Source organism: Megachile rotundata, chromosome 4 (genome assembly GCF_050947335.1).
Source record: "Megachile rotundata isolate GNS110a chromosome 4, iyMegRotu1, whole genome shotgun sequence".
NCBI classification, from domain to species: domain Eukaryota; kingdom Metazoa; phylum Arthropoda; class Insecta; order Hymenoptera; family Megachilidae; genus Megachile; species Megachile rotundata.
This window is the reverse complement of record NC_134986.1, coordinates 21,829,966-21,847,137: the sequence shown is the minus strand read 5'-3', so window position 1 is coordinate 21,847,137 and position 17,172 is coordinate 21,829,966. Positions and strand designations below refer to the sequence as shown.

Here is a 17,172-nt window from a genome sequence, read left to right as displayed (position 1 = left end):
CGTCGCGTAACTTTTCGAGAAAAATTTAATTTGGTTTTTGTAATCGTAATGGAACGTATCGATAACAAGTAAAAATCATGAAACAGTGAACAATGAGAAATTTAAATATTAATAAATTATAATGTTTTTCAACTTGCACGATCTATCATGGAAATATTAGTAAATAATGATTATCTTTTATGGGCATTGATCGTTCAGGATAAAACGAATAAGTTGCAAATTTTCAAATGTACCAGATCAAGAACGTCAGAAATTTGTTTAACCTATTAAAAGTAATTTAGTGAAAAGGTAAAAGAGTACTTTTTATTTAAATTTCGTTCGATTTAATTGGAATTTGGATCTCCAGTTCAAGCAAAGAGACGTACAAAGTATTTTTTATAAATAATTGGAACAGAGTAAGTCGAAACAATTTAATATCGTTGAAGCAAGGTAAGACAAAAATCTTACGTAGCTGTTCCAGATTGAAAACAGATAGTTGGGAAAAGTTGATACGTATTAAAGAGTCAAGATGAGTATTCAGTTGGACATTGTAATAAGGCCAGAGATTCGCTTAGACGCGAAATGGCTCAAAACAGACTTGAAGCGTTTACTGTATCGCGACGGTTTGGCAGAACTCTGGAACGAAATGGTTCGTGACGGCGAAATTGTAGGTTCCTTTAGCGACGGTCTCATTAACGCTGCTGGTATAATAGCTAAGAAAGGTACAGGGACGCGTGTAATTAATTAATTAGTTAGTAGATTATACTATATTGAAATGTTTTCAGGCGAAAGCGGCCATTATTATTGTAACATGAGGGTTTTATCGTGTCTGTGTTGCGACGGAATATGCGGTCCGCATCGTGGCTGCAATTGCGGACCTTGCCAAAAATTGGACGAAGAAGAAGCAGCGAGAGCGAATAAGCTAGTAGAAAAAAGCATGCCAAGCCAACAAGTGATCGATTCGTGGCTTTGGGGTCCTCAACCATGTAAAGAATTTTATTTTAACGTGGAACAGAGTGTTTGGTTTAAAATATTATGTCTATAATATACGATCAAGTGGAAATTATTATAGTCGAAATGCATTTTAATCGACACGTATAATATTTATAAAATTTTTTAGCTATTTGCGATCTAACAACATGTATTGATTTATTGATCAAGGAACAAAGAAAACTGTGTTACGAAGTCGCAAACAGTACATTATCTGCTACACGATTACGACAACGTTTAGTAGTAGCGCGTCGATACTTGACAGCTCTTTCACGTCATAAACCGCAGGAGACCAAAGAGATTCCGGCATCGCCAAAACCTGCTACTAAATTACAGAAAATGTATAGTAATCAAGTTATATAAGAAAATAATAATAGAGAAAAATTCGAAGGTGGCATGCGTTATTTTTAATTTAAAATGAATTTAGAACCGAATGGATTTGCTAAATTGAAAATGTTGCATTTATAATGTTAATATTAGTACGTTGAATGTTTGCTTTAAAATCGATGCGACACGACGTATAGAATCGACGATAATGGTATAAAAATGAAATTAACCGAATAAACGTGTGATCATTTCAGTGTCAGACCGAACGAGAAAGCAACGTTGGGCTTAGCACGAGTAGGATCTCGTGCAGCGTTAAATTTTTCGTTCGCGTACTTGCGACGAGCGTGGAGATCCGGGGAGGATATAGAATTTTGTAGCGAACTTTTATCCGAATCGCTGGAAGCATTACAGTCGCTGCCCGAGGCTACGCTATTCGACGAGAACAACGTATCTCAAGTTTGGTTGGAAGTGGTGGAGCGATCGGCGAAGTTTCTGCGACAAGTTGTTACAGGGTATTTAAAATCAGTTTGAATAGCTTATCGATATCGAATAATTTGTTCGTTCGGAAATGTTTGCATGTATCGGTGATAAAGATCAGCAAAGAAAGAGAGAATAGAGGTGATAATAGGAGAATCGTTTGATTTTTTAGAGAGATAGTTAACGGGAGATCGTGGTGTCCTATTCCGTTAGCAGATCAACATACGGCTCTTTGCCTGTTGCTGGAATTGGTAACGCAGCGAGCTACGCTGTCGAGTTTGTTGGATTCCGTTTGTTTGTTGCTTCAATTAAGCGGTAAACATAAGCATCAGGACAATCGCGTAATGCCACCTGGAAGCATGGCACCTTTGGTGCCATTGTTGAGGAGATTGAACGCGATTCCAGCTTTAAAATCAAGACGAACAGACGTGAACGTGACACCGGGTCCTTGCGAAGTTTTACTAAAGTATTTAAGATTACCCGAGGATGACTCGACGTCGGTCGATTTACGGAAAGCAGCAGTAATTATAATGTGCAATTTAAGCAGGCTAGCCGCGCCTCTGTTACCACCGATCGTTACCGATAGATTCTTGAAGAATCAAAGTCAAACGCTTCAGGAAGTGTTAGCTTGGGGTAGCGTGAAATTCGGCGGTACTGGCTCGTCTCCGTTTTATTGCGACGCGATCGCAGAGCTCGGTATCAAACAGCTTTGCTGTACCGAAAGAGCATTGATGATTCTTTCTACCAGCGGGAACGTCTACATGATGTATTATGGATCGGAGACTCAATATCCTCAAAGAGTGTACGGGTTTTCCGATAAATTTGTCGCGATGATCGCATCCCATCCGGACGGAAAACATTACTTGGCATTGACGGAAGACAGTTCCGTGTATTCGTGGGGTAACGGAGACGGCGGTCGATTGGGACACGGAGACAGAACATGGTACGAGGAGCCGAAGTTGATCGAATCGTTGGTCGACAAGAACATCACGTTCATAGCGTGCGGAAGCACATATTCGGCGGCACTTAGCTCGAACGGCGAATTGTATACCTGGGGACGAGGTAATTACGGCAGATTGGGTCATGGAAATTCGGACGACGTAATGGTTCCCACGTTGGTAAGCGCCCTTAACGGTCACATGATCGTGTACGTGGCATGCGGTAGCGGCGATTCTCAAACGCTATGCGTAACCGCGTCCGGTATCGTGTTTTCTTGGGGTGACGGTGATTACGGGAAGCTCGGTAGAGGAGGTTGCAACGGATCTAAAACACCGAAGATAGTCGACAAATTGTTGGACATAAACGTAGCAAAAGTGTATTGCGGCGGACAATTTTCGGCTGCGTTGACCGCGTACGGGGAAGTGTACACATGGGGAAAAGGAGAAGCGTATCGTTTAGGTCACGGTAACGAGGAGCACGTGAGATATCCGAAAGCGATCGAAGCGTTGAAAACGAAGAAGGTGAAAGAGTTGTGCGTCGGAAGTTTACACGTGCTCGCGTTGACGGAGGACCAATTGGTTTACGGATGGGGTAGGAACGATTACGGTCAAATAGATCCAGCATTGGGCACCATCGTGTCGGAGCCGACGCTGTGCCCGACTCTGTCCGGAAAGAACGTGATCGGTTTGGTGTGCGGACCGACGCAAAGTTTCGCATGGTGTACGTCGGCTTGGTCGGTCGCGAGCCGAGTAGCTTTCGTCGTGGATATTTGCGAGGACACCTTTCGGCTGTTGGACACGTTGTTGAGCAAGGCTTGCGAAGGGTTGCCGAGCACCCGACCGCCTACCCAGGATCGCGAGTGTCTGGCGGTAGCCACGTTGAACTTGATCCGGTTGCAACTGCACACGATGATAACGCACAACATCGACTGCAAATCGATCGGATTAGCTGGTAGTCCGTTGTTGAATTCGTTGAAACAACGATGCGTCACGCTCGCGAGTAGCGTGGGAATTCTAGCGACTATTCAGGAAGCGGCTCAAGCTGTTTTACAAACCGGTTGGAGTATTCTGTTGCCGACGGCGAACGAACGCGCCAAGACTCTATCGAATTTCTTATCGAAAGCGAACGGTAATTTGGAACAGTTGAATGCGACCAACAATAACAATAACATTAATAACAGCAACAATAACAATAACAACGGCGTCAGCGGTAGCAGCAGCAGCAGCAGCAGCAGCAGCAGTAGCAGCAGCGGCAGTAGCATTAACAGTAATAACGGTCAACAGTTTATGGCCGATTTACTCGTTTCGAGTTTAATGGCGGACGGCGGTCTGGAATTGGCGTTGAAGACCGCCGTGAAAGCGGAGACGACGGACGCCGCCGACGAAAAGGAGTTTCTCGCGATAAATAAATCGAGCGACGCGAAGCAAACGAAAGAATTGAATTCGGAAAAGAACAACGCTACGATATCGTTGCTACAGTTGGTGAAACAGTTGATCAAGAACGGCAGTTGTATTACGAAATCGCGATTGGCGGCCGCCGAACAATCGGATCGTGCGTCCGAGGAGTCTCAAAGGAGGGACAGTTACCCGAGTTTGAATCTTTTGTTGAAGTTTCAACGGCTGTTGATCGGTCAGGTGTACGAGTGCATCAACGAGCCTGGTACAAAAAATTGCCGCGATCAGGAGATGCTCGGTGCGGAATCGCTTTTGAAGAAGTACATCTCGCAGATTTCCGTCCACGTGATCGAGGTGATGTCGCTGGCGGCGGAACTGGCAAATACCGGTATCAAGCGGTTCGTCGCCGTTACCACCGTCCTTAGGGGCGATATCGTGAACGTTCTATTGCCCGAATTAGTTACCTGTCTAATCTTGCTGCAGTTGGATCATCCGATGTTGCTGCTGAACACGAATTGGATGGAAATAATGACTCCGATGTTGGACGCGCTCGATCAGTTCAACAAATTGGTACCGACGATCGATAAGAACGAAATGGACGATCTGTCTTGGCCGGGAATCATAGCCCCGCAACACGGAAACAAAGTATCGATCTCGGAAGAACCGTCGGTCGTTCGTTGGGCCGATCTGGAGAATCATAATCGCGACGGCGGCCTTTGGGTGGTGGTAAACAACAACGTGTACGACGTGCAGGATGCCCGTTTGGACGGAAAATCGAATTCGTTGGAAGGATTGCAAAGAAGCGTTGCCGGTAGTTGGGAGGGCGGTGCCGCCGGCGCGGACGTGACCGCCGTAGTCCGTGGCCAATTACCGCGAACAATGATGGATTCTTACTTTGTCGGGCATTATTGTCACTCCGAGCCGGAGAACGCCGAAATTACCGTCGACGTTACGGACGCGTGTTCCTCGTTGCTCGACACGGAGAGAGCGTTAGCCTTTCTGTTGGGGCTACACGCGCACCGAATGCGGCAGAGTTTACCGTTACAAACGGCCGAAGAGGAAGCCGGCGTTTGGTTGCACGCGAATTTCCTACGGGGCGGATTGCAGATCCTCCAACCACCGAATCCTTACGAGGAGGAAAAGGACGAGGCGAGAAGCAACACCTCTACGGCCGCGAACTCGCCGACCGAACCAGCCTCGGTTCCCGTACGTACCAAGAACGAGCTACAAAAGGAAAAGGAGGATCGAGTGACGGCGTTCGTCTACGCGTTAGCCGAGACTCACAATCGTACCGATCCGCAAGTTCAAACGTTCTTGAGCATTGTCGAGAAATACTCGAAGGCTAACAACCTGTTGGCGCACATCGATTTTTACGGCGATCACCCGGTCGAAGAGGTTAGCCGATTATTGATGGCAGTTATCGTGAAGCATCTCGCTTTGGGTAATCAGGCGATCAGCTTGATCGATCAGGAGATCGGTAACGAGAACGGCGCGAGGCTAACGAAGCCGTTGGCCGAAATGGTAAGAGCGATTCATCAAACGAAATGGAATTTGATCAGGATCAGACAGCAACAGAATAGAAGTTACAAAGAGGTTTGCGCGCCGGCACAAGAGAAATGTAGATTCCTTCTGCACGAGGTGCGTTCGGCTACCAGTTACGAGATGAAGGGATTACGAGACCTGAAATTGTTGTACGCTGCGCCGAGATTCAAGAGAATCGTTCGGACGGTGATCAGGGACATTCGAAAGAACCGGGAGTCGCCGAGCAAACCGGAGGACATCGTGAACGCGTCGATTCAGAACGCGAAGATTAAAAGTAAATCGGACGAGGACACGACACCGAAAGAAGCGAAGCCGCCGTCCTCGCCGAGGTTCGAGAATCTGTTGGACGCGAAGAAAACGTTCGGCAAAATAACCGAAAGGATCAGACAGCGAACGCTGAACATCGATTCGAACGAGTTGATGACGAGTATAATTAATTTCGTGATTACCGAGGACGGAGGAGATGTCGAGACGTTACGCAGAGCCATGTATTGTCAGATGCAACGCGCGAAATTGCGCGAACAGGGAATCCTGATGATGCAACAGTTATTGAGAAAGGACTGTTTGATCACGTCGGTGAAGTATTCGTTGCTGAACGGTTGGCTCGGCTTGTCTCACGAGAACAAGTTTCTGGCTGACGGGATAACTCACTGTCTGGAAAATATTCGATCGATAACGCCGTATCAAAAATCGAAGATCGTATTAGCCGAGGCGGAGGTGACGTCGTGGGCCGTTCAAGCTTTGCGGGCGTTCGTCGTACAGGCGGAAGTGCCGACCAAGCCGAAAGTTAGCGACAAGAGCAGCTTGAATCAAGGGACGTACACGTGGTTGAGAAAATTGCCCAGAGCAAGATTCTTACTGACGATATTGGGTATGCTGTCGAATTATCGAGACGCGAACGAAATCGGGTTACTGATCAATTCGGGCACGATATCGAGCATCTTGACGTTGCTCAGGCAGATCGGACCTTGCGCGTTCGCGAACGAATCGAAGACGAAGGAGGCGATCACGGCCATATACGAGGACAGTCTGGAAAAGACGAAGCCGCCGAGCGTGCAGCCGAACGGTATGGAATTGGCGGCTCTGATGAAGATCGGGACGAGAGTAGTCCGCGGCGTCGATTGGAAATGGGGAGATCAAGACGGTCCGCCACCGGGCGAGGGTCGAGTGATAGGCGAGCTCGGCGAGGACGGTTGGATCCGAGTGCAATGGGACAACGGTACCACCAACTCGTACCGCATGGGCAAAGAGGGCAAATACGATTTGAAGCTGGTGGAACCACCTACGCCGCCCGAAACCGACAGCGACGTCGATTCACCGTTGGACGTCGCGGCTGGCGGCGCGACCGTCTCTAAAACGGAGAAAAAGAACGATTGCACGGACGTGCATCCGACCACTTGTCTCAAGTCCGCCTCCGTAACCGTGTTGAGGATCGTGTTGCTCTGTTGCGGCATCGAGGCCGACAGAGTATCTCCTTCCGCCGTCAAGATACTCGCTTCGGTTTTACGCGGTATCATATCGTCCGCGTACAAACACAACTTTAGCGCCCAGTCGCAGCTAGCGAGAGAACATCACGAAAGTTGGGCGAGCCTCGGATTGTTGAGAGCGATCGGCAAGTCTCAGGAATTGTGCAAATCGTTGAGCACCAACGCGTGGATCGATTTTCTGTTAAACGTCATCGCCGAGGAGGCTAACCCTAATTTGGAGAAACAAATAATGGCGGTGCGTTTGTTAGCTGCCGTCTTACCATCTTGGTCCGGCGATAATCCAAACATGACGCCGTTACTCGAGAAAATATTTCGCATATTGGGACACATCGCGCTCGCCTGTGACCTCGGTACTTCGTCGGAGCTTTATTCGAACAAATGTCGAGTATCCCTGACCGCTTCCCATTGTTCGACCGTCGCGGAAGAACTGGTCTCGTTGATTCGACGTTTGCATTCGCTATCGAAATGGAACCCGACCTTGAACGCGTTTCTCGCCTCGAAGTTGTCGCTGGCCTCCGACTTGTTGAGCGACGGCCCGTTGTTTCACATCCAGGTGAACGAGAACGGAGGGGAGAACAGCGTGCATATCCAAGATACCGTGATGGCCGCTCTGATCGTGGTAGGAGGACTCGACGATAGGCCGAGAATCGGCGGTTTGGTCGACGTCGAGGGACAAATTGGTACGATATGTAAATTTACCGGACACTCGAAGATTCTGGTACAGATGCACGACGAGAACGATACGCGCAAGAAGGTTCCGTTCTTCGCGATCAAACGTGTCGGCGAGAAATTTCGTTTGGATCGAATGTCCCTGCCGGATTCTTTCGTGCCCGTTTGGGCCAACTTGTTGTTGGGTTATCAGGGGATGGACAAGAGACCAAACGGCATGCCCGTGATAGCCGGCGCAGTGAACTCGTCCATCTTGCGCGTTCAACAGCAACAGCTCGCCGCGTTGAACGCCGGTAAAGCCTTGCTGGATCACCAGACGAAACTTCGCAGGGTTTTGAGGTACGCGATCAATAAGAACAACGACGATATCGGTTGCTGCGAGGAGAACAGCAGCGTGATCGGTATTGCCGGAGCTACCGTTCTTCTCGACGATCGCGGTCAGGGTCAGGATCAGGAGCTCGAACACGATCGCGACTATCGGTCTGATCGTAACGAGGATAACAACGAAGTCGAGGAGAACGGCGACGAGGAGGGCGAGATCGACGGCGACAACGATAGGGAAAACCGCGAATCCGGTCGTAATCGAATACGCGTCGATCGAGACGGCGACGGCGACAGCGACGGAACGAACGACTCGAACGAGGCGACCGAAGCGAACGTAACCGAAGCGAACGAGGAGAACGACGAGGACGGTAACAGCAGCGTCAGCGGTAAAGACGGTTGTCGGCCGAAACGCGTTACCTTGTTCCAAGAAATGTTGACGCGCGCTACGCGACCGCAACCGTTGAAGCCCATATTCAAACGCAAAGAATTGGAGGAGGCCGCGTTAGCGGTCTCTCAATATTTGGCCTCGGAGCTGAGACACTCGCCGATTCAACGGACAGGCCTGTTCTCGGAGCCGGATTCTCCCGCGTCCGATTGTTCTCTGGTGTCTCTGACGTCCAGTCAGAAGAAGCACTGCAAAAGCAACGGAAGAAAAAGCCCTCCGGCCACGAGTCCGTTAGTGGCGCAATTGATAGAGATGGGCTTTCCGAAGAGAAGCGTGGAATTCGCGATCAAGAGTCTGAGCACGGCCGTTGGATTTATCACGGCGGAAAGCGTGGTGGCGTGGCTGCTCGAAAATCCAGAGGCCGCTTTGAGCGACAGCGAAACGTTGTCGAGCGTGTACGGATTATCGGATCCGGAGGATTCGGCCAGCGATAATCTCGACGACTCGCCGTCGACGCACGAGCCTGTATCCTCGAGCGTGCCACCCAACTACATGAAGCGATCCGATTTCCTCTGGGTCGACGAATACGCGATCTACGTGCGAGACAATCTGATTCCCGGTATGTTGGTGCGATGTTGCAAGAGCTACGAGGAAGTCGAATACGGAGACGTCGGTCAAGTGATTAAAGTCGACCCGGAAGGATTGCACGATCTGAATGTTCAAGTTGCCTGGCAGCGCAAAGGAGGCACCTATTGGGTCAGGTTCATTCACATCGAACTGTTGGGCCATCCGCCGACGACTCCGGGTCCCGCCGCGCTCAAGATCGGCGATAAAGTGCGAGTGAAAGCCTCGGTGACCGTGCCGAAGTACAAATGGGGATCGGTGAATCATCAGAGCGTCGGCGTGGTAACCGGCATAATAAATAACGGCAAAGACGTGTCGGTCGATTTCCCGCAGCAGAGCGGTTGGACAGGTTGCTCGATAGAAATGGAGAGGGTGCCATCTTGCCATCATTCGGTCGCGTGCAATTCTTGTCATCTTCTGCCGATATCCGGTCCTCGATTCAAGTGCAAGTACTGCGACAGCTACAACTTGTGCGAGAACTGCTTCTACACGAAACGGTGTCATCGACACGGATTCAATCGAATCGCCGAACCAGGATCGGCGGCGGTGTACGCCGGCAAACCGGGCAGGTATCATAGGCAAGAGTTGACGGAATCTTCGTTGATTCACGACTGGTCCAAGTGTATTCGAACGCTGAGCGTGTCTTCGCGGGAGAATTGGGCGACGCGGCTGGTCAACGAGTCCGGACAGTATTGGCAGAGTTGCGGTTTACAAGGGAAGCATTGGATCCGAATGGAAATGTTCCCGGGCATTTTGGTCCACTCGTTGAAGATCGCGGTGAATCCGCAGGACAGCAGCTACATGCCGTCGCTGATAGCGGTGAACGTCGGCGACTCGTTCAACGATCTGGTAGAATTAGCGATAATAAGCGTGCGACACACCGACACCAGCGTCTCGTTGCTCCAGGACACCAAGAAATATTACCCTTGCATCGAAATAGCTATAAAACAGTGCCGGAACGGTGGCATCGATTGCAAGATACACGGACTTCAGATAATCGGTAAGAGGAAAACGTACGAAAATCAGTTGGCAACGTCCGTGTCGTTCCTGGCTTCGGACTGGGAGATCGTTCAGGAGCAGGCAAGCTCGCAGCGCGGTGTCGAGACGCCGCAACACTCGGCCGTTTACGTTTGGGGACTGAACGACAAGGATCAACTGGGCGGTTTAAAAGGATCGAAGATCAAGTTGCCCGTTTACAGCGAGTCTCTTTCGAAGTTGAAGCCCGTTCACATCGCCGGTGGTAGCAAGACTCTGTTCGTGGTTAGCCAAGAGGGAAAGTTGTACGCCTGCGGAGAAGGTACGAACGGTCGACTGGGTCTCGGCGACGACGGTAACGCGTGCGAGCCGAAACCTATACCGTTCTTGAGTCAATACGTGATAAAGAAAGTAGCGGTCCACTCGGGCGGGAAACACGCGTTGGCCCTCACGCAGGACGGCCGGGTATTCTCGTGGGGCGAAGGAGAAGACGGTAAACTGGGTCACGGGAATTGTTCGTCGTTGGACAAGCCAAGATTGATCGAGTCCCTCAAGTCGAAGAGGATACGGGACGTCGCCTGTGGATCCGGTCACTCGGCCGCCATAACCAGCAGCGGTGAACTATACACTTGGGGTCTGGGCGAGTACGGAAGATTGGGCCATGGAGACACGAATACGCAGCTGAAGCCAAAATTGGTTCAGTCTCTTGTTGGCCAGCGGGTGATACAGGTCGCTTGCGGCAGCAGAGACGCGCAGACGATGGCGTTGACCGCCGACGGTTCGGTGTATTCGTGGGGCGACGGTGATTTCGGTAAGCTCGGTCGAGGAGGTAGCGACGGGTGTTACACGCCTCTGCTGGTGGATCGACTGAACGGTTTGGGCGTGGTACAGATCGAATGCGGGGCTCAATTCTCCCTCGCGTTGACCAAATACGGCGAGGTTTGGACATGGGGCAAAGGGGATTACTTTCGACTCGGCCATGGGAACGATCATCACGTGCGAAAACCTACGCTAGTCGAGGGCCTCCGAGGGAAGAAGGTGATTCACGTGGCCGTCGGCGCCCTCCATTGTTTGGCGGTGACGGACACGGGTCAGGTGTACGCGTGGGGCGACAACGATCACGGACAACAGGGAAACGGATCGACGATCGTCAACAAGAAACCGTCGTTGGTTCACGAACTCGACGACGCGAGAGTGAACCGAGTCTCTTGCGGCTCGAGTCACAGCATCGCTTGGGTATTGACCGACCAACCGGCGGCGAACAATCAAGAACCGGTCACCTTCCCGACGGCGAAAGATCCGCTCGGTCAGGCGTCGCTCAGATTGAAAAACATCCTCGACACCGAGGCCGAGGGAGACAGAGAGATCGAGACCGAGACGGAAACGTGCGCCGTACCGTCTTCTTCCAAGAGCATCGTTCCCGGTAACAGTAACGTCGGCGACGTTGCCGACGTCGCTACCTCCGTCAACAGACCTTCCCTATCGAGCATTATCCTCTCGTTGGAGAGCGACGTCGCGAAACAACAAGCGTTGCAACACGTGATAAACGCTCTTCGTATAATACAAGCAAGAGTAGCCGTGGTAACGGCGTTACAAAGTCACTCGACGTTGAGATCGTCGAGCAACAACAACAACAGCAACAGCAACAACAACAACAACAACAACGCTGTCGGAGGCCGGTGCGTCAGAGGCAGCGTGAACGTTGCCGGTGGCGGAGGCGACTCGGCGATACCGGTCACGGACGGACCGATCGTTGCCGGTTCGAACATCGCCGGTGGACACAGTCACGTTTATCAGAACGTGGGAGAAAGCGCGCAAGGTGGCGGAGAAGCGCCCGCGAACGCCGCCGATCTTGTCAATATGGTCGGTAGCCCCAGGACGAGTCCCGAATCGGAGGATTATCCGTTAGCGGTGTTCCCTTCGATGTCGAGTTCGGCGAGTTTGTCGTCGCGCGCTTCAAAAATGTCGACCAGCGCGATGAGCGTGATCGCGGCCACGCTTACCTCGAACGCGCAAATAGTCGGCGAGGGGGCAGCAGCCGGCAATTCGAATCTGGACGACTTCACCTGCGCGTTGACCGAAGAAGACGCCAGGATGCTGGTCGATCTGCTGAAGTTGGCCGTTGCCAATCGAATATGCAAAGGTGCGAAGGAAACCATATCCTCGGTACTGATCGGGCTAGCGAAATCGAACAACGCGATCCGCAACATGGTATTAGAGCTTTGCATCACGGAACTCGAAGACACGGTGGCGAACTCGAACAACAGGAGTAACGTGCCGCAACCGGTTCTACAGGAGAGTCCGCATCCGTACGTGGATGGCACCACGTTGACCGGTCACGTAAAGATTCCTGGCGCGGAGGCGCTCAGAATCGAATTCGATCGGCATTGTTCGACCGAGCGAAGACACGATCCGTTGACCATCATGGACGGGAACAACCGCGTGGTCGCGGTGAAATCCGGCCGTAAATGGAGCGAATGGGCCGCCGAGATTCGAATTCCCGGCGACGAGCTCAGATGGCGATTTTCTTCGGACGGCTCGGTGAACGGTTGGGGATGGCGGTTCACCGTGTATCCGGTACTCGCGAGCCTCGCACCGCACGAACTCGTCTCGGACAGAGCGGTTCTGTCGCAGCCGTCCATCGTGCTCGCGGAATGCCTTCTCGACAACGGTTTAATCAATTCGGACAGGAACGCGGCGACTCGACTCGCGGCCACTTTAGCCCAGTGCAGTCAATTAAGCGCTTTATCGGCGCGGCAACGAATGTGGGCGTTGAAGAAATTACAAGTGGTATACACCACCGGGCCAGGTATACGTCCGGAAATCGCGCTCTCCTCTCTTCTCGGCTCTCTGCCGCAGGCGTTGCTCAAACAGTACGCTTACGAAGATCCACTGGTTCGCGGTGGAAAGCAGTTGATGCACAGCGACTTTTTCAAAGTTCTCGTCGCGCTCGCCTGCGACCTTGAACTCGACGAGACGCAGTGTTGTTCGGAGATTCACAAATGGTCTTGGTTTCGAAGATACTGTCTCTCGGCTCGTGTCGCTAAATCGCTGGTCAATCGAACGCCCCTTCCGAAACCCTTCTGCCTCGAAGTTACCAAACGAATAAACGAGATGATCACCGACGGAGAGGGAAATACCAAGGATCACGAGAATCACCAGTTGTTCAAACAGGAGCACGACGAACAATTGTTGCAGTGGTTGAACCGACGACCGGAAGATTGGACATTGTCGTGGGATGGATCCGGCGCGATCTACGGTTGGGGTCACAATCATCGCGGGCAACTGGGCGGCCTCGAAGGGGCCAAAGTCAAGTTGCCGGTTCTCTGCGAGAGTCTGTCCGCTCTTCGACCCGTTCAGCTCACCGGCGGAGAACAAACTCTGTTCGCGGTTACCGCCGATGGGAAAGTTTACGCGACCGGTAAGTCTTTTATCCTAAAATCCTTTTATCATCATTTTATTATCCTCTTATCCTATTCGATCGCGTAGGCTACGGCGCGGTCGGACGTCTCGGGATCGGAGGCACGGATTCCGTGATGATGCCGACACTTTTAGAATCCATACAACACGTGTTCGTGAAAAAGGTTGCCGTCAATTCGGGAGGTAAGCATTGCCTCGCTTTGAGTTCCGAGGGTCACGTATACTCGTGGGGAGAAGGCGACGATGGCAAGCTAGGCCACGGCAACAGATTGTCCTACGACCGACCGAAATTGATCGAAGAGCTGCTCGGCACCGAGATCGTCGATGTAGCCTGTGGTGGTCATCACAGTGCGGCCATCACCAGCGCCGGCTGGCTCTACACCTGGGGAAAAGGTAAACGTTTAGAAGTTTATCAACGTTTAGGAATTTCGCATTGTCCCGTGTCTCGTTTCCCCCCACAGGTCGGTACGGACGTTTGGGCCACGGAGACAGCGAAGATCAGTTGACACCGAAGCTGGTCGAAGCTTTACAAGATTATAAAGTGATCGACGTCGCGTGCGGAAGCGGAGACGCGCAAACCCTTTGCGTCACCGACGACGACAACGTTTGGAGCTGGGGCGACGGAGATTATGGGAAACTGGGCAGAGGGGGGAGCGACGGTTGTAAAGTCCCGATGAAAATCGAATCTCTCGCGGGTCTCGGCGTGATCAAAGTCGAATGCGGTAGTCAGTTCTCCGTAGCCTTAACGAGATCCGGTTCCATATATACGTGGTAAGTAATATACTTTTTATACCTAATCTATCGATGACCGTCGCGCTCTCGTCGCACAGGGGCAAAGGAGATTATCACCGTTTGGGCCATGGTACGGACGATCACGTGCGGAGGCCGCGCAAAGTAGCCGCGCTCCAAGGGAAAAAGATCATCTCCATCGCGACCGGCTCGTTGCATTGCGTAGCATGTTCCGACAAAGGAGAAGTTTTTACCTGGGGAGACAACGACGAAGGCCAGTTAGGCGACGGAACGACCTGCGCTCTCCAGAGACCGAGACTGGTTCACGCGTTACAAGGTAAAAAGATAACGCGAGTCGCTTGCGGTAGCGCTCACACTTTAGCCTGGAGTACGATGAAGGCTACGCAAAGCAGAATGCCTGCCACTACACCGATGGAGTACGATCTAGTGAAAGATCTTCCGTTCCCCGTCTTGCACAATCGGTTGGTGCTTCTTCACCACTTCGCCGAACTGCTTTGCCCCTGTCTACCGATGTTTCCGATCACCGGGCCCATCAGTCTCAGCAAACTGGCTCCGATATTAGTCTACAGCATCAAAGAAGCAACCTTTCGTAAAGTCGTTCAGGCAACGATGGTCAGAGATCGACAACACGGGCCGGTAATCGAATTGAATCGGATACAAGTTAAACGAGCCAGAGGCAAAGGTGGATTCGCCGGCCCGGACGGCATCAAATCGGTCTTTGGTCAAATGGTCTCGAAAATGTCTCTGTTGACGCAGGATGTTCTCTTCTTTCCCCACAGAGTGTGGAAAGTGAAATTCATCGGTAAGTCGACTTTCTTTCTAACGTAAATATCATCGGGCGACGATGCGAAAAGCTCGAGCAAAATTAACTAGGAATGCTCGCGTCGATAGGAGAGAGCGTGGACGATTGCGGTGGCGGATATAGCGAAAGCATCGCCGAAATGTGCGACGAATTACAAAACGGTTCCTTACCGTTGCTTATACCGACACCGAACGGCCGAGACGACAACGGTACCAACAGAGATTGTTTCCTCCTGAATCCGGCCGCCGATTCGCCCTTGCATCTCAACATGTTTCGATTTCTCGGAATTCTCATGGGCATAGCTATTAGAACCGGTAGCCCGTTGAGTTTGAATCTGGCAGAGCCTGTATGGAAACAACTGGCCGGTGTACCGTTAACTCCTGCGGACTTGACCGAAGTCGATAGAGACTATGTTCCTGGATTATTGTGCATTCGAGACATGGATCCCGATGAAAAGGTATTCCAAACTCTCGAAATGCCTTTCTCTACGCCATCCGCTTTAGGCCACGATGTACCTTTATCCAGTAGGTACGTAACAATCCTCTTCGGATATTGTTCGAATCTAAATCGAACATTGAATCTAGATACAATTTTACCAATTATCCGTTTCAGGTACAGAAAAATTACGCCGGAAAATAAACACGAGTACGTTCAACTGGCATTGGATTATAGGCTACGCGAATTCGATGCTCAAGTGGCCGCTGTACGCGAAGGAATGTCGAAAGTCATACCCGTGCCCTTCCTCGCGTTGTTTAGCGGATCCGAACTGGAAACGATGGTCTGCGGTAGTCCAGATATACCGCTTACTCTGTTAAAATCCGTTGCAACTTATAAAGGTAAATATAGTTGTGTCGAAAACGAATCGCCTTTTCTTTCTTCTCTGATCGGTGTACGTTTTCAGGCATCGAAGCGACCTCTCCCTTGATTCAATGGTTTTGGGAAGTAATGGAAGAATTCTCTAATCAGGAAAGATCGTTATTTTTACGATTCGTTTGGGGTAGAACTCGTTTACCGCGTACCATTGCTGACTTCCGAGGAAGAGATTTTGTATTACAGGTACAATTACTTGTTCTTCTTCTTCTTCTTCTCCTCCTTCTTCTCTTTATTTTCCATTTTGTACGTCAACAGGTAATGGATAAGTATAATCCGCCGGATCACTTTCTCCCTGAAAGTTACACGTGTTTCTTTCTTCTGAAAATGCCGAGGTATTCGTGTAAACCGGTGTTGCGACAAAAATTAAAATACGCGATACATTTTTGTAAAAGTATCGATACCGATGAGTATGCTAGAGTACAAGCTGCAACCAATTCAGACACCGAGGAAACGGACAATCTTTCTAGCGAAGAGTATACGTCGCTTTAACGTGATCGATACCTTACTCTCTTCCATACGATCAAGTCATACTTTTTTATTGTAATCTATTTTCACTGTCGTTGCATTCAGCCTATGCGTGCACGTTATCGAACATCTTTCCCGTCGTTTATGCGTGTAATTTATAAGTATCAGTTAATCGAGAACGATTCTTTCCGAGTCCCTTTTATTTCGATATATCCAGGACAGTAATTATGCTATTGTAAAAGTTAAATAGGAGTTACATTCGCGATCGCGCCTAGCAATAATTCTTGTTTGTATCTGTTTAATTCTTAAATCTGCGAGTCCCCGTTCATTTTATTCGTTTCTCGATGTAACCACGAGAAATTACGAGGAATTACTCGTCTCCGTTAACGACATAATTGTTGAACATAATTATGTTTGAAATCGAACAGAGGCTAGCTGATAATACTAAGTGTATTCTCGGACGATAACAATCTGAAAAAGACTGTTTCCGACGCTACGAGTTCGTTATTATTCAAGCTCGGCCAAAATCGATCACTATTACGTTTTTACGAATACGCCTAGTACTAAATAAAACTACCATGTACGCGATAATAATTAAAGATATGCATTATTATTTATTTATTTATTTATTTATTTATTTATATATTTAATTTAATTTAATTAATAGATATAAATTTTTTTCATACACACACACACACACACACACACAATATTTACGAGTAGTGTTTGTTTCCATTTTGCAATAAAAAA

The 17,172-nt window shown here is 50.0% G+C and overlaps 1 protein-coding gene across 3 annotated transcripts; it reads left to right on the top strand.

Annotated features, from left to right (window-relative positions):
* The first annotated feature begins 150 nt into the window (after positions 1-150).
* HERC2 (E3 ubiquitin-protein ligase HERC2) lies at positions 151-17,039 on the top strand. 3 transcript variants are annotated; one of them, XM_076530812.1, is made up of 14 exons: positions 151-288; positions 347-395; positions 461-701; positions 765-965; positions 1,100-1,310; positions 1,551-1,808; positions 1,946-13,533; positions 13,602-13,925; positions 13,994-14,303; positions 14,363-15,084; positions 15,174-15,612; positions 15,697-15,920; positions 15,986-16,140; positions 16,213-17,039. In XM_076530812.1, the coding sequence occupies exons 3-14, from the start codon at positions 509-511 to the stop codon at positions 16,444-16,446; spliced, it is 14,859 nt and encodes a 4,952-aa protein (XP_076386927.1). In that variant the 5' UTR covers positions 151-288; positions 347-395; positions 461-508; the 3' UTR covers positions 16,447-17,039. The 3 variants fall into 3 exon arrangements, with proteins under 3 accessions (XP_076386927.1, XP_076386928.1, XP_076386929.1); XM_076530813.1 differs by having other exon boundaries at positions 452-701; XM_076530814.1 differs by lacking the exon at positions 347-395 and having other exon boundaries at positions 168-288; positions 452-701.
* Positions 17,040-17,172: the final 133 nt, after the last annotated feature.

Excerpts from the sequence above, each read along its gene's own strand:
- HERC2 (XM_076530812.1), top strand. The coding sequence starts at position 509 with ATGAGTATTCAGTTGGACATTGTAATAAGGCCAGAGATTCGCTTAGAC. Across the intron at positions 13,926-13,993 it reads GCTCTACACCTGGGGAAAAG|GTCGGTACGGACGTTTGGGC; the intron begins GTAAACGTTTAG and ends TTCCCCCCACAG. Across the intron at positions 14,304-14,362 it reads TCCGGTTCCATATATACGTG|GGGCAAAGGAGATTATCACC; the intron begins GTAAGTAATATA and ends CTCGTCGCACAG.